Below are 22,726 nucleotides of genomic sequence, written 5' to 3'. Positions count from 1 at the left end.
ACACACACACACACACACACACACACACACACACTGACTTTCTCCCACCTCTGGGCTCTCTGGACTTGTCTTGGTTTTACCTGGTTTCACCAAGCCCTTCCAAACCATAGTCCCGTCTTTTTTGTCTCTCATTTTCAGCCTGATCCCTGATCCCAGCTGGTCAACATAGAACTCAGAGAAGAGCTGGGATTCTCCAGGGCTCCGATAGCAGAACTCTAGTTCCTAAAGAGAGAAGATTTGCCACGTGAGAAACCAGGCTATTCTGCACATGAGCTCCTTCCCCACTTGACATCTTCCTGGTCTTGCTCAACCCCATGAAAACACTTGGATTATCTCCTGTACTACAGGAGATACCTTGAGACACTGCCCCTTTCCCAATTTTCTGACTCAAAAGAGTGAGGACACAGCTGGGTGGCCAAATGGATGAATCAGGGCTCATCCTTAAAAGTAGTGCTGATTCACCCTAAACCAGATCTTTCTCTGCCATCTTGAACCAGTTCCTTCTTCCTCTGCCTCCATCACCTTGGACCCAGATGAGCCCTCATTTCTGTAGCCGAAAGCCTTTCTTTCTAAAACTGACCCACTTTTAATAAAAGAAAATTTATATCCATCTGCTTTCCTAAATCACATCTAAGACAGAACTCTTGATTCCTGTTTCCTAAACATGTTCCTCTTCCAGTTTTCCCAAACTGGGTAAATTATTACCTGTTGAACCTCTGGGTTCCAAGTTAAGGCATTATCCTTAGCTCCTTCCCACACAGCCATCTCATCAAGTTCTATTTGTTATGCCTTTAAAATCGACTCTGAACCTGTCAGTTTTTCTCTGTCAACACTGCTACCTCCCTGGTCAAGTCACTTTCACTTCTAGCCTGTAGTAGTGCAACAGCCTTTTGACCTGTCTTTCTCTTTTGACTCTTGCCTGCATGTTGTCCATCTTACCCAGAAGCCAGAGGCATCTTTATGAAAGTAAACCAGGTCATGTGTTACCATGTTCTTACTTTTTCTAGAGGGTGTGTCAATAGGGTAAAGATAAGAGAGAGACAGAGAGAGAGAAAAAGAGAAAGTGAGAATACATGTCCCACCCCATGGGTTACAGTTAGGCTGCAATTACTTCTCCCTTTTTCGTTTCTTCTTTTTTTTTTTTTGGCATAGACACACATGTAGTTGATGTGTTTTTCAAGCCACAGGGTCTGGGACTTGAGCTGCATAGTAGGCCATTTGAAATCTAGTTACCACACAACCAGCTGGTACCCTACATTTTTCTTAAGTTTATTTCCTCCACGAAAAACAGAAACAGCCACCCCCAACAGGGTCTTCATACCACAATCCACACTGCAGCCTCAGCCAGCTTGGATCTTGGGTACAAGAGCATGTTCCCACGGCAAACAGAGGGAAGTCCCAGGATATTAGGAACCTTCCCATATGAGTCCAGTTGTGTTACTGGACTCATAAGTTCCACCATCTGGCCCCTGAGGCATTCTTGCTTAACTTCAAATCCCATTTGCTTTCTGCCAAACTCCAATTCTCCCTGCTTCTGGGAAGGCTCCGAGACCTGCCCTGCAGGCATTTATGGTTTGCCCTTGGAACCTGGTGAGGGGGTGAACATCTGGGCTGCTCACCTCTGGGATGATTTCCAGCTGTCTTGAACTAGATAGAGTAAAACGGGAGCCCATGTAAAGTGGGGTCAGCGGGGGTGGCTTGCGGATTTGCACAAACTGGAACTTCTTTTCTTCATCATCTATGGCCTAAGGAACATAAAGAACAATGACTGAGGGAAGTTTCTGCCTTATGGGATCTGGTCTGCATACTTGAGATGGTGTGTCAGTGTGTTTGTGTGGGCAGAGGGTGGCTACACCACTCATGTACCCATCTTCCTCCATGCACGACTATGCAGAAAGCTCCACACTTGGCCTCTGCTAAGTTCAGGGTGGGAAGAGGGCCACTGGAAGAGAAGAGGGAAGAATGGAGTTTTGGGCATAGAACCTTCCCATCCTTTTGACTCCAGGAAAGAGGCTGCAACATGTGGCCAGAATCAGTAATGGAGCAATGAACTCTGCTGAGGAAAACTCTGGGGAGTCAAGAGGCCAGTGCCTGGCCAAGCAGGGGGTGGGACCATTCACCCACTTTAAGGTGCCTGCTTACAAGAAGCCTGCCCTTATTCCCAGTTGAGGACTCCTCTAAAGGACTCTCTAGCTACATTTCATGTTTACTATAAGCCCACCCTGGCCCAGCCTTTCTGGCTCTTACCTTCTGAATGGAGCAGTCAGTAGGGATCAGATAGAGGTGGAAGATGACTTCCTCAGCGTTGAGGCGATAGTAGACCAACACGGTGGAGGTGATGGGAATAAAGGGCAGGGCAATGTGGATCATTCTCAGTAGAACTCCCATGGGGGAGAAGCTGGGGTTTTCCAGGACTGTGTAATATGGCTCCACTCTGGATGGTTTTTCCAGGAGCATCCCCTCCTCTTTAAAGTGGGCCACTTGGAACAGGGAGGTGTTCATCTCCTTACCTGTCAAAAAATGGTTTTGTTTTGAGAGGCATAGATTAGTGCCTTCACTTAGTCAGTCTTGACTTTGTTGTAGGTTCTTGGGGTTGAGGCTCAAGGAAACTTCCTCAGGGAAAACAGTGTTCTGTTCTGAATGTCTGGGTTTCTCTACCCCTCAACTCATATTATTTATTTCTTTCATGAGAGAGTGCATGCACACACATGTGCAAGAGAGAGAGAGAGAGAGAGAGCAAGATAGGGATACAGGCACCCTGTTTCACCATGATAAATGGTACTGCAATGTCCATGTTTTTGCAGAGATCTCTTACATTTCTCTTGGGTTGTTGCCTTGGAATCAATAAGCAGCAAGGGACAAGTAAAGTCTGTGAAAAGATATGTACTTTCCCCACCCACAATTGCTTTTCCAAAAGGGGGTGCTACTTTGTACTGCTGTCAGTCACACTAAGTGTTTGTTCTCAATTGGACCTCCACTGGAATGTTCTCATGTATCAGATGGTGGAACTGAAACCCTGGGAAGGAAATGGTTTTCCCAAGGCCACACAGCCACAGTCCTAGCACCAGATCCCAGCACTCTGATCACAGTCTGTGGCATTTACATATTTTCTGGGCCAAATTTTGACTGAATTCTGGAAGTTGCTATATGGCTCCAACTTATCTTTTCACTAGGGTGACCAACTGTCCTGTCTTGCCCAGGACTAAGAGGGCTTGTGAGGTGCAGGATCAGGAAAATCTTGGGCCATCCAGGATGAATTAGTCACCCTCCTTCTTACACATGTTGTCCTTTCCACAGATGACAGCAGAATCACCTTCTCCAGTCAGCCATCTGACAGTGTATTTATGCTGACAGATTGGAGGGAGAAGGGAAACAACAGAGAAAATCATAATCTGAAAAGGCAGAAGTGTAGGTGGTGACTTCCATGAGTATCACTGTAGGAAGACCAGGCCCTTCTGCTTGGTCCTGCCTTTGGGTAATCTCTTTAGAAATATTCAGAACAATCTGGGGCCAGCACATGGTGCAGTGGTTAAGGTGCTGGACTCCCACATGATTATGGTTCAAGTCCAGACCTGGTGGCTTGAAACTCACACTCAAAACAAAATCTCAAGAGGATAATGGAAGAGAAGGATTGTGGTGTGACTATCCCCCGGGGGATGATTTCTCACTTTCTCTCTGTCTCTCCAGCTAGCGCATGCTCACTGTAGCAAAAATCTCTCTCTCTAAAAAATAAAAATAAATAAAAAAGAGAGAAATATTCAGAACAAGATATATTGAGGTAGACATATCCCTGTGCAGCAGAGTCTGGTAGTCCTAGGCCTCATATCAGTTTATTGAATGAAAGTTTATTAAGTACTTACAGTGGGCCAGGCCCTGTGATGTACCTTAGAACACGGACAACATGGGAACTGCAATTCCAGAGTTCACTGACTACAGGAAAAGTCAAACGTGAGAACCATGCCCTAAGAATCCTAAGTGCTTGGTATGGGGCAGTCTGAGGCTCCCTCCTATTTTTCCATGGCATGCCCAATGTTTGCCTCAGCCTCTGCTGCTCCCACCATGCAGGAGGCTGGGGGCTCCCTTTTAGACCCTGCCCTTGAGGCAGTGGTCTGATCTGGCCATCTTGCTCTTGTTGCAAGGTGTGTTTTCAGCACCTTCCAAGCTCAGGTGAGCTGTTGAGGGGCAGAGAAACTTCATGTTCAAGGAGGGACAATGGGACCCACATCAGGTAAAGGTGAGTACCAGGTAGCTGTCTATGTAGAGTAGTTAAAAGATAACAGACTTGAGTTTCACTCCACACAGAAGAGCTTGCCAGTGACACAGCTGTGTTAGATGTGTCTGTGAGACACTTAGTATAGCAAAGGCCACCTGCTATTATGGATAGCAGGCCAAATATCAGGGGTCCCCAATTATAGAAAAATGCATATTACACTGGGATTTAAAATATTTTTAAAGAGAGTTTTGCCTTAGGTCATGTATCCTTGCTGGAGAGAGGGAGAGAGAGAGAGAGAGAGAGAGAGAGAGACAGTGAGATGGAAAATGAGAAATCACTCCACAGTCCCTTCTCCTCCATTCTCCTCCCAGGATCTTGGGCACAAACACAAACACCCAGTGTTATTTTCAAGCCACTGGGTCCGGGACTCAAACCGCCAGGTTGGTCATGTAGAAGTCCAGCCACGTAATTACTTTGCCATCTGCTGGTCCCTTAAAATCATTTTTGCACAAAATAAGCTCATACTTTAATTCCATTGTTTCATATTTTTTTAAGAGATATTTTTGTATAGGGCTTTCCAGAAAGACAGAGAGAGACAGAGGCATAGAAAGTGCGAAATCATTTCTCAGGGAGGGATAGCCATGCTGCAATCTTGGGCATGCATACACACGTTTAGTGTGAGTTTTAAACCACCAGGTCTGGGACTCAAACTGCAGTTGACTATGTGGGAGTCCAGTGGTGTCACCATTACACTATCTGCTGGTCTCCTCCACAAATTTTTGAAGTCCTCTTGTATACCATTACATAGGTATTACCTAGGTTTTTTCTTTTTATCCTAGTCTAAAAATAGCCACTGTTTATTTACTGACCAAATTAGAAAAATAATCATGGTGGATACCTTAGTTCATCTTCTAACAAATTTGTTGATTCGGTCTTCCCTGTTGTCAGCCTCTCCATCTTCTAAAAAATGGATGGTCTTTTTTTAAATTCCACCTCATGGAGAAGATAATTTGAAGGGCCACAGGAAGTTATTTACTTCTTTGAAGCATTTTCCAAGAGTATAGATTTCATGAATCAGATGCAGATGATGCCAAATTTACCAAAAGATCAAGCAATCAAAGAGTTATCTCTCAAAGCAATTGACTTTTTATTGATTTTGCCATAACCATGCTTGTAGACTAGTTTATTTACTGACTTCAGGTTTGAGACCCCCATAATTCTCAGCATGTTAATTGAGGCCTTGTTAAGCTTAACAAAGGTGCCATTGAAGATCTGACAAAGACAAAGGAGCTGCAACACCTTTTGAACCTTTGGGCTCACTCCATTGATACCTCTGATCCTGATGACAAATGCCAGTTTGGGTTCTGCAGGTACATAGAAGTTGCCAGCTTTTCTTGCCATCCTGGCCATGCGAATCTCAGTTCTGTACATCTGCCTATATTCCTTTAGACAGCACTTAGCTTTATCATAGCTAAGCTTCCTCCTTGCCTTTTGAAGCATCTTTTGAGCAAACTTCTTTCTCAGGGGCTTGATCTTCAACTCTGCAAGATTATTCTCTCCCCCTTTTTTTTTTTTTTTTTTTTAGGGTTTCTGGCACAGCAGGAACCTTTTTCTTGGTTTTTGCTGCAGCAGGAACCTCCTTTTTCTTGAATGCCCTCCATGGTTCCAGCCAGAAAAGAGCTATTATGGTTTTTTCTGTTTCTTCTTCTAACAAGTTGGGGATCAGCAGTTAGCGTAATGGCTATGTCGCTGGACTCCAATGTAGTCGACTGCAGTTCGCGTCCTGGACCCGGTGGCTTAAAACTCACGCCGGGCGTGTGTGCATGCATGCCCGAGATCCCGAGAGGAGAATGGAGGAGAAGGGATTGCGGCGTGACCATCCCCCCTGGGGGGTGATTTCTCGCTTTCTGTCTCTATGTCTCTCTCTGTCTGTCTGGCGAGCGCACGCGCCCTACAGTGAAAATCTCTCCAAAAAAAAAAAAAAAAAAAGGTAAGTCCAGAGAAGTTTGAAATGGGTGAAATAATTTAATATTTCAGTCTCCAATTCATCACTCTCTGCCAGCCTCTGTAAGGAAATTATGAGTGCCTGTCCCATCATGATACCATCATGTTTTGATATTTTCATTAATCAAGCTTTTTTCCAAATTATGTCATTTTTAGTGGTTTCTTGCTTCTTTTTTTTTTCTTTTTAAAAGTTTATTTCTTCCATGAGAGGGAGAGAGAAAGAGAGAGAGACAAAGAGAGACAAGTACCCCCAACAGGGTCTCCATGCTACGATCCATTCTCAGTCTTAGCCAGCCCCAGATCATGAGCATATGCATGCCTAGCATGTTTAGGGAGGTCTCTGGATATGAAACTGGAAACTTCCCATGTGGATCAGCCTCACAGAGAATTGTATTGCTGTTGTGCAACTCCCAGTCCTGGTCTCTTGCTTCTTGCTCAAATTTAAAGACTATCTGTTTTTATTTCTTGCTTTTCTTTTTTTTAAAGAGGATTTTGCTATAGGGCACGTGTGCTCGCCAGAAAGACAGAGAGAGACAGGGAGATAGAAAATGAGAAATCACCGCCCCAGGGGGGATGGCCACACTGCAATCCCTTCTCCTCTTGGGATCTTGGGCACGCACGCACACGCGTCTGGCGTGAGTTTAAGACACTGGATCTGGGACTCAAACCATGGTCGGCTACACGGGAGTTCAGTGACATAGCCATTATGCTAACTGCTGGTCCCAAGACTAATTGTTTTTAAAAATATCTTATACACACATTTTATTTTATATTCTATTTCAATAACCCCAATATCTGAAGTATTTAAGGGAGTGATTCTGGTCCCTATAGTTTCTGCTGCCTATCATTTATGGTACCTTGTTTACTTTCTGTGAGATTTTTGAGAAACGAGAGCATTTATTTCTTTGAACTTTATCTGTGGGTAGTCTTTGGAGGTGGGAAAGACTGGGAGACTTAATGATTATTATCTTCTTTTGGGAAGCCCTTCTTCCTTGGCTCCAGCTTTCAAATGGAACCTGCCTGGTGACACTATTTCTTCTCCTTGCATGTAGAAATAGTAATGGCTTCCCATTGTTGCCAGTCCCCAGGTACCCCAAAATTTCTGTTTGTTTACTTAACCTTACTTGTAATGTTCTGTTTTCAAAAAGTCTTAAAAAAATCTCAACTGAGGCCCAGCTGCTGTCCTAGAGCAGCAATACAAGTGCCCTGAAAGGCTGGAAGCCATATGACTAATGCAGGTTTGGATTCCTGGGTTGGCTTGAAAATATACTGGGTGTGCATATAAGTGCCCAGGATTCTGAAGAGTTGAGGGACTGGGGGAAAGTGATTGCTGTGTGATAAGACCCTGTTGATAGTGTTTCTCTTTCTCTCATGCATGTGTATACACTATTATAAAAAGAAGAAAAGTCTCAATTGAGCATATCATCATTTCCTGAGTGATATAATCTATGTAAAGCACATTTAATAAAGGCTAGTTATTATTGAGACAAAGATAGAGAGACAAGTACCCCAACAGTAATATTTCTATTACTTTCTATTTAGGGAAACTCTCAAGTAAGCCTAGGAAAAGACTATTATGAGGCTGGGAAACAAATGTTTCAAAAAAGCTATGAGCAGAGATAGTGGGATGGGAGAAAATCTCAGCTTCTAGTTTCCTAACTCTCTCTTGGTTTCCCTAAAGAAGCCATGAGTGCCTCCCCCAGGATACCCTCATCCTATACTCTTTTTGGGGCCCATTAATTACCACCACCAACCACCTTCCCTCCTACCCTCCCTTGCATTTACCTTGGAGGGCCACAAAGTGAGGGAGGTACACAGCTGCCACGGCTCCAGGCTCAGCCTTGATATCAAACAGAGGCCCTGCAACCATCCAGCTGTGTTGTGGGACAGTCTCCAGGAACTGGTTCCAGGCACAGAATGCAATCTCAATGGTCACTGCCCTTCTCACCATGAAGCGGAGACCCGTGTTAGGCCAATGGTAGAAACCAGCCATGGGGAAATGAACTCTGGGGAATAAAGGGAGAAGTGGACACTGTATTACACAAACTCACTGAGCACCTAGTGGATGGTGGACCCTGTACAGGGCCTTGTGAATACAGTGGAATAGCTATAAACCCAGACTTGAGAGTCAGATGGACTTGGGTTTTAGTCTGCTCTGTGACTATGGATCCCTGAGCATGTCCCCTCCCTAATCTCAGTTTCTTTCCTCATCTGTAAACAGGAATAATAATAACACCCACCTTCTAAGGTTGTGAGTAATAAGTCATCTAATGCATGTTGACAGTTTAGTGCACGCTGGGGAGCAGATAACTGTCTCTATTATGATGATGAAATAGGCAAGTGTTCTTATTTTTAACGGGCCTATACAGTAGTAATTAATAACGATCTACATGGTGATATTAGTGATAAACACTTGGAACTGAAAGCAACTCTTCACAGAAATCTTAAGTGATTCTTCCAAGGCCCGTCCCATGGTAAATTGTAGGGTCATGGGAAGTCAGTTTCTGTGGCTGTAAGTTGAGAGTAATGCTATCTCCCACCTGAGATAATGTCTGTGACAGTTTGGCGTGTGCGACATGTTATATAAGAGATCATGATTATGCTTATAGAAAATGATACTTTTATGACTGTAAACTCTTGGAGGGCAGGCCTGTCATATTCACCTTAGGGCACTAATATAGTACTTAACATGTAGTGGCTATTAACAAAATGGGAGCAAGGCCAAATAGTGGCACAATGGTAATGCAACTGATCCACAAGGGAAAGGTCCTGGGTTGTAATCCCAGGACCTCCTTGGGCATCCAGGGGTGTACATGTGCATGTCTGAGATCAGGGTCAGTTGAGACTTGGGGTGGATTGAAGCATGAAGACCCTTTTGTAGGTGCCTATCTCTCTGTCTCTCTTTCTCTCTCTCTCTTATATGAGAAAGAAATGCAAAAACTTTAAAAAAATTTTAAGCATATAGATTGAAAGTGTTTTAAGAGACATGACAGGGCCAGTCCTATAGCATAGGGGTCAAGCATTGTGCAGAAGAAACTGGGTCCCACATAGTTAAATAGGGTTTGAATCCCTGACCCGATATCTTGAACAACATGCTGGTGCATGCATGTGCATGTGTGCCCAGGATCCTGATTGTATGGAGAGTTAGAGGAAAGAGGATTACAGTATAACCAGTCCTGTGTGTGTGTGTGTGTGTGTGTGGTGTTCTCTCTTTCTTTGTCTCATATGTACATGTAAATGCACCCTCCAGCATAAAGCAAAAAGAAAAGAAAAACAAGCAAAAAAAGAGACATAGCAAACCATTATGAGTGGACTTTAATTTTTTTTAAAAAAATCTTTGGGTGTGTATGCTCATTGGCAAGACATGAGACAGGGAGAGAGAGAGAGAGAGAGAGAGAGAGAGAGAGAGAGAGAGAGATAAAGAAAGAAAGTGAGAAACACCCCGTTCTACAATCCCTTCTGTTCCATCTCTTCCTCCTTACTGGACTTTGGGCATGCATGCATATACCCAGCATGTTTTACAAGCCATCAGGTATGAGACTGAAACCATGTGATTGGCCAGTTACTTTCTGGCTGCCTTAAGCATCACACCTTTGCTGGCCTGAGTGGATCTTGTTTGACTCCTGATTAGGAAAAACCACCTACAAGAACACATTTTAGATGACTGAGCAAATTGAATGCAGATTGGGTATTAGATAATATGAAAGACATTGTCAGTTCTGTTAGACGTGATAATGACATTGGGGTTATGGAAGAAAGGTCTTTATCTTTTATTGGTTTATATAGATAATGAAATATTTAAGGGTAAAAATCACCTGATGCCTTGGATTTAACTACAAAAATGGGAGAAAGAGAATAACTGAAAGAAATTTGGCAAAACAGTTGTTGAAGCTAGGTAAGAGGGACATGGAAGCTCCTTGTGTCTCTAGTTTTGGAAAATTTCATAATAAAATGACTTTTTCAGTAATAAAAAGTGCACACCCAGTACCTCAGCCCTGTTCCTGCCTGGAGGCTTGGCAAAGGGAGGGAACCCAATGGGAGGTGGTTGGGGTACTGACTGTGGGCTCCAGTGTTGGGGGTGGGGTGGGGAGGCAGGTCTGGGACAGCAGAGCCCCCTCACTCACCGGTGCAGGCTCTGCTCTTTGTCAACTACCTCAGTAGTCACAGGCCCTGTGGGGCCCCAGAAGTCTTCTTCGGTCCCGAGAGGCTCCATGTGCAGGTCCCTTGGAGAGGCAGGTGAAGACAGACGGAAGGGTTCCTGTGCTGCTTGTGGGGAACTTCCCTCTGGAACAGGCGGGGTGGTGTCAGTTCTAGATTCTTCTGCCTGGTCTCTCTAGTCCTACAACTGGACCATGAAAGGCCTTTCTCAAGGCTTGGCTTGCCTGGGCAGTGACGGGGAGTGCATCTGCGGTCTCCACTCCTGCTCCTGGGGCTGCCTGTTATGTGAGGAGGCCTACACCCCCCATGCCCACTGCCTCCTGACCCTGCCCTCCTCCTCTTCTCCACTGGTCCAAAAGTATTGCTCTTGCCAGCATGCCCCAGGTGGGCAACTTGAGAGAGAACATGGCTTAAAAGATGGATAAGAGGCCCAGAATACCCCTGGTCCTCAGTTCAGGGCAGGGCGGAACTAAATGCTATAGAGATTCTGCAGAGGGGCAGTGGCAGTCACTGTGGGTGGTGGGGAGGGAAGCAGAAATCCCACCAGGTTCTAGGCTGGAAGATCTCACATGGGGCAGGGCTCTCCTAGTGGGGAACCTGCCCTGTCCCATGTCAGAGGCAGGGGGATGGTGGGGACGACCCCTCCCACACCCCACCATGGTGTTCCCAGTGTGCCCCCTTCAAAGTACCTGAGTCTGTTCTGGGCCGCTTCAGCGAGGTCGTGCTATGACTGCTCTCTCCTCCATCTGGGCCCTCAGTAGGGATCATCGCACGTGGCAGCCTAGACACAGAGTCGTTCATTCTTCCTAAGATATTCGAGGAAGCTAGGGCCATGTGCCTGACTTCCCCACTTAAAATTCACTGTATCCACAGGAGAGCTAAGTCCCACGATTCTCCTGTAGTCCTCCGTCCCCACCCCATCTCCATGGACTGCCCCCATCCACCCAAATGCCCAGGGGGAAACTGGGGCTCATCCCGACTCTCTTTGTCTACCCTGAGAACTGACTGACTGTGTGGACACTACCTCCTGAAGAACTCTCCTTTGTCTTTTTTTCTCCATAGCTTCGCCCAGGTCCTGACATTTGTAATAATAACACCCTCTGGAAGGTTTCCCTGTCCAGTCCATTTTCTTTCTTTTTTCTCTCCTTTTTTTCTTTTTTGGAGAGAGTTTTCACTGTAGGGCGCGTGCGCTCGCCCGACAGACAGAGAGAGACATAGAGACAGAAAGCTAGAAATCACCCCCCAGGGGGGATGGTCACGCCGCAATCCCTTCTCCTCCATTCTCCTCTCGGGATCTTGGGCACGCACGCACACGTGCCCGGCATGAGTTTTAAGCCACCGGGTCCGGGACACGAACCGCGGTCGACTAAGTGGGAGTCCAGCGACATAGCCATTACGCTAACTGCTGGTTCCCGTCCTTTTTTTAAATTTTGAAAGATTTTTGCTATAGGGCATGTGCACTCGCTGGAGAGACAGAGACAGAGAGATAGAAAGTAAGAAATCATCTCCCCAGAGTGTGGGGTATGGCCACACCACAATCCTTGTTCCCTCATTCTTCTCTCAGGATTTTGGGCACACATGCACATGTGCCCAGTGTAAGTTTCAAGTAGCCAGATCCGGGATTCAAATTGTCGTCGACCATGTGGGAGTCCAGCCCCTTAACCACCACACTACCTGATGGTCCCTCATTTTCTTTCTCTTTGTTTTCCTTCCTTCCTTCCTTCCTTCCTTCCTTCCTTCCTTCCTTCCTTCCTCCCTCCCTCCCTCCCTCCCTCCCTCTTTCATTTTATTGAAAATAAAGAATATGCATGCATACATGCAGAGGGAAAGGGGGACAGAGAGAGGGAGAGAGGCAAGAGAGGCACCAGTCCTCTTTTATCAGTCCTCCAGGTCATCAGGATCTTGGGCACACGTGTGTATTCCTGGCATGTTTCAGGTTGACCTAGTGGGGATCCGAACCTGCAGTTGGCCATATGGCCTCCAGCACTGCAGTTCAGTGAGCTGTGGACTGCACTGAGGCTGGGCTGTTTTCTAATAGCAGCTGATCTTAAAATATGAATCCAATGCATCACTTTGCTGCTGAAGCCCTATAATGTCTCCATTGCTTCTGGAGGAAAACAAAGTTAAGATAGTCCAAAAGGCTTTGCTGTTGGCCCCTGTCCTCTCTCCTGTCCCCCTACCTGTGACACTTTCTGGTTGTTCACTGACCTCTAGACCAGTGGGTCTCAAACCCAGTGGGTGTAAAAAATCACCTGGAGTGCTTGTGCACACAGAGATTCCTGGACGGTCTGGAGTGGGGCCCAAGAATTTAATTTCTATGCAACTCCCAGGTGAGGGTGATGCTTTGAGTAACACTGCTCCAGAAGCCTGGCTTTCTATTCCTTACAGGAGTTAAGTCCTTTCACCTCCCAGCACCACTACCTCTGCCTGGAATTCTCCTTCTCAGCCCAGCTCACCTCTCCTGTCTTTCTGAGCTCAACTTGGCTCCTTCAGAGAGGCTCAGATGGGCCCATCAGTGCTTGCATGCCAACCCAGGTGCAGTGACACAGGCTAGGGGGATACCCGTGCTGGACTAAGCTCCTGGAGCTTGAGCCTTGCCCGTCTTGTTCACTTGTGTTCTCAGATCCCAAAATAGTGCCTGGCACACAGTGGGTCTGCAGGGAATGCTTGTTCATTGCAATCATGACCCCTCCTTAGCCTTTGAGTCCATTTTATTTTAGGTGAGCCTGGACTGGGAGACAGATGTGCTTCAGTCACAGACCAAAATGCACCATCTAGGAAAATGTGGGGCGGCAGTGGATTCCATGGGTGGAAGTTGAATGCTCCTGCCTCTGGGGCTCACCCCTCAAGGCAGGAGTGTGTGTACATGTGTGTATGTGTGTGGGTGTTGGTGACAGCAGGGTGGTTTCTTTGCCAAGGCCTTTTCTGTGCCTTTGTCTTTGTCTCCCTCTTGTGGTCACTGCTCTCATTGCTCTGAACCTTGTGCAGTGAAGGAACCTGTACTGTGCCCACAGGGTAGCACACTCCCAGAGACACTCATGTTCTCATTTGTCACCTTCTTAGTCATCTGATTGAGGGTTTAAGCAGGGAAATGATATGATTCTATTTGCAATGAATAAACCAACCAACCTCTGTCCTGCTGCCGCGATTTCTTGGCTTCTTCCTGGCTCTGTTTGTCTCTCTCTGCCCTCAAGGATCTTTTCCTATATCCTGGCTGTAGATTAGCCCCAGGGGCTCAACCAGGGAGCTCTGGGTACCCCCTTACCGTCTGCTGGGGATGCGCAGCTGAGGCTTCTCTTTCTCCAGTGTCCTCAGTGCCTCCTTCACTTCGTCACTCAGATGGGTCTGGTCCAGCCTGCAAACACAAGGGAAGCCCAGTCTCCTGGGATCCCCCATGTAACCCTGGGTCCTTAGGGCCCAGAATCCTGGAATATGCCACCTCCTGAAGGACTCTGCCTCAGGCTGGATTCCCAGAGAATCAGACTCTGAGATGCAGAACAGAGTGAGGAGGTTATTACAGTGTCCTTCAGTCAACCCAGAATGAGGGAGCTGGGCGGAGGGAGGAGCTGGCTGTTTTTCCATCTCCATGGACACCCCAGGTGACTCTGCAGGGAGTGCTGAGGCTGGGATGATCCTTTAGAGTTGTTCAGAGTTGGGATGAGGGACTGGGCCTCTAGTTAAAGAGAATTTTTTAAATTATCCCCTGCCCTAGACAGACACACACACACACACACACACACACACACACACACACGTGTGTGTGTGTGTGTATATTGTGTGTGTGTATATATATATGTGTGTGTATATATATATATATATACACACATATATATATATATATAATCATGCTGCAATACCTTCTCCATGATATTAGGAGTTTGGGCACAAATGCACAGGCACCTGACATGTTTTTGCAAGCTATCAAGGCCAGGATTTGAACCCCATGTGGAATCCAGCTTCCTCAACCACTAGGCAATCAGGCTAGCCTGGGTTTGGACCATTATCCCTCAACATTGGTCAGTCACTTGCTGTAGGCTCCTCCAGGATTGGGCATGGCCTTGGGTGAGGTAGCTCTTAGCCATGTCTTCATTCTGGATGAGAATCTAGGCCCACTCTCATAGCCTCACCATAGGATACCCCTGCCCTATGGCCTCAAAATGGCCATCTAGTGCATGGGGCCTGGATTTCCTTCCCAGAGGCTGCAAGTTTTTTTTTTTTTTTTAGAAAGAGAGCTGATTCCTTTCTCACTGACTATGTTTTGGAGTTTCCATGGGATTTGGGGTAGTTACTGTCTTCTCTGGACCTCTGTATCCATAGTCTCTAACATGGGCTGAACCACCCCTGCTCTGCTTGCTGTGGGGCACAGATGAGGCAGTAAATGAAATGCCCCCACACTCTGTAAAGGGTCACATATTCCTCACTTGTAACTGCTATCATAGCGGTTCTTCCCCCAGGGAGAGAAGTAGAAAGTAGCCTTTCTCAGCTAAGTCCAGGGGTTTTAGGAGGGAAGGAGGCAGATGTAGGACTTCAGTGAGCCACACCCCTTAGAGGTACCAACGTCCTGTTGAGTGGGGGCCTGAATGTAGATTTGCACGTGGAAGCCCTGCTCTGGGTGTGCTCACCAACATGTGAGAGACACTGAGAGTTAAATATTCTCTTAGTCTGGCTCATTATTACAGTGGTTAAGCATTGTATATTGGAAGCTGGATCTCACAAGGTAGACTATGGTTTGAATCCTGGCATGTGACATATCTTGAAGAACAAATTGGCATATGTTCATGTATGCCTCATATCCGATATGATGGAGAAATGGAAGAGAAGTGCCTATGGTGTGATCATGCCCCATTGAGGGTGTTTTTTCTCTTTCTGGTGAGCACACACACCCTTTGGCAATTAAAACAAACAAAAAAATACAAAAAAAAAATCCTTGGAGAAGAGTGGGCTGTTATACCCTGGGTCATAGTTGTCCTGATTATAAAAGGACAATTTCTTCAGCTGTGGAAGACCCAAGTGTAAACTGTTATTCCATTATCCTGCCCTGTAGTTTGAGAATCAAAGTGGCAGGCTTGGGTGAAGAAAGTCCAGGGTCCAGTTTCCCAGACCTGCTTTGAGAACCAGTCAGAGCCTCAGAGTGGGGCCAGTGGGTGCTGGATATGGGGAAGAGGCTCTGTCAGTTCTCTGATGGTATGTGGCCCTGGCCAGGAGCTGTAGCAAAGCATTCGGCCAGAAACAGCCTGTGGGCTTGCATTTGGGGAGGTGGAGAAAAGAAGAAGTGACCCAGAGACAGTGTGGGGGTGGACACTGTATGAGGGACATGAGCTTTAGACCCTCCAGGATGGGGAATGAGGTCTGGGGGTAGTCCATGCCTGCTTCACAGGGCCCTTCAGCTCCAGGGCCTTCCCATACTCTCTTTGGCCTGGACTGCTCTCCCAATGTGTCCTGGCCAGCTCCTATTTATCCTTTAGGTCACAGCCTGACCCTAGTATGTCATGGGTGATGGGGTCATGCAGCTAACACAAGCTGATAAAGAGGCTGCCTCTCATGCCTAAACAAGGCCTGGGCTGGGAAGAAACTGTGAGCAAGGCCAGCAGTTTACGAGCCCTAACTCTCCATTGTGTTGCTGTACTGGCCTGCACTCAATTTATCTGCTGTGAGCTTTACTGTTATTATGGTACCCTGCAAGGGTAAAATAACACTCCCAACCTTACTGCAACTTTACAATAAAGCCAATTAGTGATCCTGTAGGAATGCGGTTTCCTAAGAGGCCCTAGGATCAGGAGACTTGAGACTCCCCCACCTGCCTGTTTTAAGCCCAAATTAGCCTGTTAGGTTAAGTTAGTATAAGCCAAGTTAGTGTTAGTAGCGTATGTAGACTAAGTTAGTTTAAGGCTAATTTTACGTAAATACCCCTTGTTAAAGCTGCAGGCCAAAGTTAATTTACGTTAGGCCAAGTTAGTGTATCTGCCGCCATGACAGGGACCCAAAGATAAAGCACAAGAATTCACTGATTAACAGACAAAGAATTCAGCAAATAAAATACAGGAACCCGTAGGTTAATAGAGGAAGGACAGATCTGGCTAACAACGACAGAATAAACACACCTGAAGGCTTCAGGAGGAAGATTAACTATCTTAGCTGAAAGTTCTTTTCTAGTTCAGGCAAGCAACAGATAGTCCCTAACTACAAACAGTTTCTCCTGTGTGCTGTTAACTGTGGAAAACTGCTAATAAAACATCCTATGTTGTCTCCTGAGCTACAAGACCCTCTCATCCAAAAAGGCCCTGTCTGGCAATCAAGATTTAAGAAGAAAATGCACCAGACAAATGGACTCCTCCTTCTGTAATTGATTATACCTAATCAAACAAGACAGACATCCTGTTTTATGATCATTGTTTCTGTACTTTGAATACCCCGTTTCTTAGAGTAAATCTTTTCTTTCCTCCTCACCCCTCCTACTTCTATAAAACATCCCTCAATAAATATGTACGTTTGATAGCCACTGGGGCTGCAGTCTTAAGCTGGCTCTGGCTGTAGTCGGCTGAGAACATGCTAAAGAGTATTGAGGTCCCAGTCTAATTGTTCCTGCTGGCCTGTGTCACCTTCCTGTGTACAAGCTTCAACCCACTCCGACTGGAGCAGGCCTCCGGCACATGGGGAGCCCAGGTCCTCAGCTCCAACTGAAGCCATTATACTCCTCCTCCACTTTTGTTCTTATGTTAGGAACTCACTCATTTCTCTTTTGGTCTGTGATACCGAAACCTACCAAGACATTCTAAGTTAGCTGCCTCTATGTTTGCAGGGCTAATGTGGCTAATGGTTAGATCCAGGTAAACTATTTGGACAGGGTTGAGATGGTGAGTGGGCAGGATACATGTGAATCACACAGGAGTGAGAAAGGGAGGCTGCCTACATCCTGAAGTGCTTCTTGGCTGCAAAGAGGAAAGAGCCTCTTTGCCACTTCCAGCACCCAGTGGTGCCACTCTGAGGCTCTGACTGATTCTCTGACTTTCTCAGAAAGACCCTCCCTGGCCTTTCATCCTCCCCTGACATTAATTTCACCCCCTGACATTACACTCACATAATACCCTGTGCTTGTCCTTCACAACACTTAATAGAGCACCTAAGTACATATTCGTGTGTTAATATGTCTTTCTCACTAGAGTGTAAGCTTCAGAAGGACAGAGCCAGTGTCTGTCTGCTCAGTGTAGTCTCTTCCATGGCCTAGCCCAGTTCCTGGCCCATGGAGACATACAGTGTGTTAATGAATGAATGAACGAATGAACACAGCACTGCCCCAGAGTGGAGAAGTGGAGTCTCCTTAGAATATACAGCTTCACTATAGTTACCATTTGATCATCCCAGCACTGCCCTTGGTTGTACATACTTACTTCATTACAATCCATGAGGTTTGGGTACAATATTCTCATTACAGAGATGAAGATGCTGAATCTCAGAGAAGACAATCACTAGCTCCAATCACGCAGCATGAAAAAGGGGTGGAATTGGTAGGAACCTGGGCTGATTATGCATTTATCCATCTTTTTTTCTTCCCTTGTCCACTCCCCTGCCACCACCACCCTACCATTCCTTATCCTCTGCCCAGAAGGGACCCCAGGACCTTACCATAGGAGTGTGAGTTGGCAGGCAGGATGTTTCAGCCCCTCACAGAGCAGCCCCACACCGAGGTCACCCAGGCAGTTGTGAAGCAGGTCTATCTCAGTCAGGCTGGGGTTGGCGCTGAGCACAGTAGCTAGGTTCTGGCAGCAACTGGATGTGAGGCCACAGCTGACCAGCCTGCAGGAGAGATGAACACAGGCTACAGTCATTGTCCTGAGAGCTTGCTCCTCTGGGTAACTGGGTCTGGTCTGTCTTTCTAGTAGTTGTGGCTGGGATGACATTAGAGGAAGATAAAGCCTTTCTTGGCTTACATTGACCAGGGAGATTTTGATTTTTCTCTTCCAGTCAAGGAAATCTTCAGGATGTAGGCAGCCTCCCTTTCTCACTCCCAGTGAGATTCATGGGTGATTCATGTGAATCCTGCCCACACACCATCTCAAGTTTTCCAAATAGTTTACCTGGATCTAACCGTTAACCACATTGGCCTTGCAAACCACAGAAGGAGCTTAGAATGTCTTGGCTGGTTTCAGTATTAGAGACCAAGAGAGAAATGAGTGAGTTCCTAATATAAGAAAAAAAGTGGAGGAGGAGTATAATAACTTCAGTTGGAGTTGAGAACCTGGGCTCCCCATGACATATTAAGGTCTGGAATACATGCTGTCCCAGGGCAGGGGCATGGTTGACCCCCATGTGTTGTGCTGAGTGGTTCTGGGCTCTCAGCCTGCCTTGCCTTATCTGGGTATATAACATCACTCCTCCTAATGAGCTGCAGGCCACGTGGGATCAAGGTCAGGGTTACTTGGCTTACTATGGGCCTGGAGGAGGGCCAGGGTTTTATGATGTCCAGGGAAGAGGAGTCGTCACTGCTCAAGGGCCAAGAATCAGGGGAGATTCTGTTATAGCTCATCCAAGAGGAGCAAGGATGGAGATGCAGGCTTTCTTTCTAGAAAAAGTCTCCCCTTCTCTCTGCACTGAGCTCCTCATTGTATGCATGACTGTAGCTATGCACTGGTGAAAGCACCTGACACTGGAATGCTTGGGGAGGAGGCTTATTGTGTCCATTTAATCTTGGTAAGCAATGTACTCCTTGATTAGTACAACCTTTTTAAAATTTACTTACTTTCCTTGCTTTTTAATTGCCAGAGAATATGTGCACTCACCAGAGAGAGGTAGAGAGACAGAGAGTAAGAGGGAGAGGAAGAACCTCTCCCCAGCCCCAATTGACATAATCATGTCACAGTACCCTTTCCTCCGTATTTCCTTACTGCCAGGACCCTGGGTATGCACATACATATGCTACTGTGTTTTTCAGGCCGCCAGGGTTGGCACTTGAACTGCAGTCAGTCATGTGGGATCCAGCTCCTTTAACCACTAGGCTATGGGTCTGGCTAATTTTCAGAGAGAAAATTAGCAATGCACGTACCTTTTTTTTTTTTTTGAGAGGTTTTTTACTTATAGGGTGCATGTGCTTGCAGGAAAGACAGAGACAGAGAGACAGAAAGTAAGAAATCATCCCCTGGGAGGATGGCCACTCCACAATCCCTTCTCCTCCATTCTCCTCTCAGGATCTTGGGCACGCATGCACACACGCTTGGCGTGAGTTTCCTGCGGCCTCTGGGCCAGCAAGCTGAAGCCGAAAAGAAGGATTAAGAATTTACAGCCATTACACCAACTGCTGGTTCCATCAATGCACGTACTTTTTACCAAGCAATTCTACTTCTTGGAATTTAGGTGACAGATAATACACTGTCTCAGGATGCACATTGTCTCGGGATTAGCATCAGGATGTAAGCTGCAGCACTATTTATAGTGGCCAAAACTTGAGATAATCCAGATGCCCCCCAAAATGCACTAATTAAAACATTGATGGCAAATCCTTTTAGTGAGTTCTATGCGGCCAATAAAAGGATGAAGCCACTTTGTGGGGCCATCTCCAGGATATACTTTAAATAATGAAGCAAGGTCCAGGGCTGTGTTTGTGATGTGCTATCATTTATGCAAAGGGCAGTGTATGTGCTTTCGTACATGTGTAGGCTTTCTCTGAGGGTTTCCAGTCAGGGGATCCTCTGCCTTTGGAGTCTCATTCTGCTTCTATCACGTTGGCTTTCACAGCGGGACTGCTCATCTCCCAGCAGCACACTCAGAATGTCATCTGCAGACCAAGCTGGCAGCATGTCTCGTAGCACTTATAGGTGCTTGGCTAAGAGTAGCAGCTGGGAAACTGGAAAACCAGGCTTTGACATCAGACCCGGATTCTAATCCTGGTGCTACCTGCTTTCTCGATAGGTGACCTTGGAAATCATGTAGCCTCTCTGAGACTCACTTTTGTCATCATAGCTGTAGAGAGGATTTAGCATTATAAGTGTAACAAAGTTCCTCTCCTTTCAGAATCACTGGCCCCTGGTATTAGAAGTGTGTCCCAGGTGGCTCCCCTTCTTGTCTCTCTATCCCATCACCTTCTTTGCTCAGGATTACTGAATGGGGAAGCAAAATGGTCCTGGGCAGGGGAGAGGTTTGGCCTTGGGAAGAAGGGAGGAAGTGCACAGTAGGGCTAGAGGAGAGAGTAAGGATGTCTCAGGGCTCTGAGGGGGCGAGCAGAGATGTGTGTGCGCATGCCCATGTGTACACGTGTACAACTTTGTGTACCAGGGGAGGGGGACCAGGGCAAACAGGGAGAGATGAACAAGCCACTCTTGTTTCTATATGCTAGAAGGCATGGCTCTGTCCTTTCTGGTGAAGAGAGAAGTAAAAGACTGAATTCAGTACAGACCACACCAGTGAGTTCAGCTCTTCATAACTGAGCCCCAGGCCAAGTGGGATGCCCTGTTCCTAGGCAGGACACAGCTGGTGTGAGGAAGAGAAAAATAGCAAATACTTCTGTGAGCATTCTACCCACTAATCCTCACACAATTCTATCAAGTTGGTACTATTTTTGCCACTCTGTGTGGTGAATTGTGACTATGGCCACACATTCTCCCCTTAAATCCCACTTTGCATGCACGTTCCTTGATAGTCTCCTTAAATCAAGATTTAGACTCTATTTCTCTACTCCTAGAATCTGGGTTATGCCATCCTCAGACCCGCTTTAACCAATGGGAAAATAGCAGAGATGACTGAAATCTGGGTTTGAGAAGTGCTTGCACACTGGGACGGGCTTCTGTTGCTGCATTTAGAGCGCTGAGACCACTCCACAGGCCAGGTGTGGATGAGCTTCTTCCTGAGCCTCTGTAGCAACCCTCCTTCAGTCTTCTCTAGTGGTAGGCAGCTCCCTCCACCTCCCCATGCCCACCCCACAAAGCAGGGTCTACTGAAGTGGAACAATTACTGTATTCTCTGTAGCTTGCAGCTCGGCTGTCTCAATCCGTGGCAAAGGTGCTTGGCTCCGGCATCTGTTAGCATGTTGAAGCTCACCTCCAGCTCAGTCAGGGTCTGGCTGGTATTCAGCCCAAAGGCAAGGTCTTTGCAGCACTCAGCCGTGAGGCCACAGCCAGCCAACCTGTGGGAGACACACACCCATGGGCTTGGGTTTACTCACCTGTTGATTCAGCAAACATCCATGAGCACTCACTGAACACCTCCTGCGGGCCAGGTGGAAGTCAGTAAGAATTCCCCTAGGTTCCCCAAATGCCTGGGGTATAGGGGGATAGCCATAGACACAAGTAATATTAAGTCAGTTTTTGGATCTTTTGGACCAAACTCATCTGATATTTTCCTTCACTCAGAAAAATTCAAGGTTCTTTGCAAGCCTACAGGATCCTTCTTCCTTCCCCCCCCTTTCTCTTTTCTTTCCTCTTTCTCATTCTTTTTCTCTTTCTCTTTCCTTCTCTTTTTAATTGCCAGAGGGCTTGTGCACTGGCCAGAGAGAGACAGAGAGACAATGAGAAGAAGAGAGAGAAAGCACCCTACAATGGGGTGGTAATGCAGCAAGCACTTTTCCTCCATTTCTCCACGTTGTCAGGAGAAGGCATGCCTTACTTGAGTAATTCACCAAGGTGAGAGTGGAGACAGGGACACTCCTGGCAGGCAGGGCAGATGTGCAATTATAGAGTGTGTTTAGTTTAGAGTTGTTGGCATGAAGGCTACATGAGAGGAGATGAAGTTCAAAGTCAAAGCTAGACAATACAGATACAGTGGTAGTTCTTGAATGTCATCATAAGGTGGCAGTGATGAGCCTGTGAACGTTCTAGAAGGACAGTAGTGACATGACCTTTGCATTGCTTTGAAAAGATCCTTGACGATGAATGGGGGATAGCTTATTGAATAAGCCAGGAAGTAGATGGTTCAGGTGGGAGAATGAATACCTGGCTCAGAGCAGTGGCTGTGGGGAAATGAGAATGGGGAGGCTTCTGGACAGGAGAGTAATAGCAAACACCACTTTAAGCACTTTACCCATTAATTCTCACACAGTTCTCTCAAGTTGGCACTATTATCACCACCCTCAGTGGTAAACTGTGATAATGGCAACTAATTGCATCCATGTCCCTTGGTAGTGTCATTCCATCAAGAAGTGGAGTCTATTTTTCTACCCCTAGAATCTGGGCTTGGCAATCATGTGACCTACTTTAGCCAATAGGACAATGGCAAATGTGACTCAAATCTGGGCTTGAAAAGTGCTGCACACTGGTACAGACTTCTACGGAATTCTATTGTTGCGTTTGGAGCCCTGAAGTCACTTTCTCAGGCCAGGTGTGGATGAGCTTCCTCCTGAGTCTCAGCAGTTGAAGTTGCTGCCAC

At 46.5% G+C, this 22,726-nt stretch overlaps 1 protein-coding gene across 1 annotated transcript in view; it reads right to left on the bottom strand.

Moving 5' to 3' along the window:
* Window positions 1-22,726, bottom strand: part of NLRP1 (NLR family pyrin domain containing 1) — a 46,508-nt gene that overhangs the window by 7,170 nt on the left and 16,612 nt on the right. Inside the window, 9 exon segments of the mRNA XM_014582791.1 lie at window positions 81-222; window positions 1,620-1,745; window positions 2,248-2,510; window positions 8,003-8,223; window positions 10,342-10,501; window positions 11,065-11,156; window positions 13,641-13,730; window positions 17,999-18,169; window positions 21,318-21,488. Of these exon segments, the coding sequence (XP_014438277.1) occupies window positions 81-222; window positions 1,620-1,745; window positions 2,248-2,510; window positions 8,003-8,223; window positions 10,342-10,501; window positions 11,065-11,156; window positions 13,641-13,730; window positions 17,999-18,169; window positions 21,318-21,488 (1,436 nt within the window).

Source organism: Tupaia chinensis, unplaced genomic scaffold, assembly GCF_000334495.1.
Source record: "Tupaia chinensis unplaced genomic scaffold, TupChi_1.0 Scaffold143814_1, whole genome shotgun sequence".
In the NCBI taxonomy this organism is placed as follows: domain Eukaryota; kingdom Metazoa; phylum Chordata; class Mammalia; order Scandentia; family Tupaiidae; genus Tupaia; species Tupaia belangeri.
This window is presented reverse-complemented; position numbering and strand designations above follow the sequence as displayed.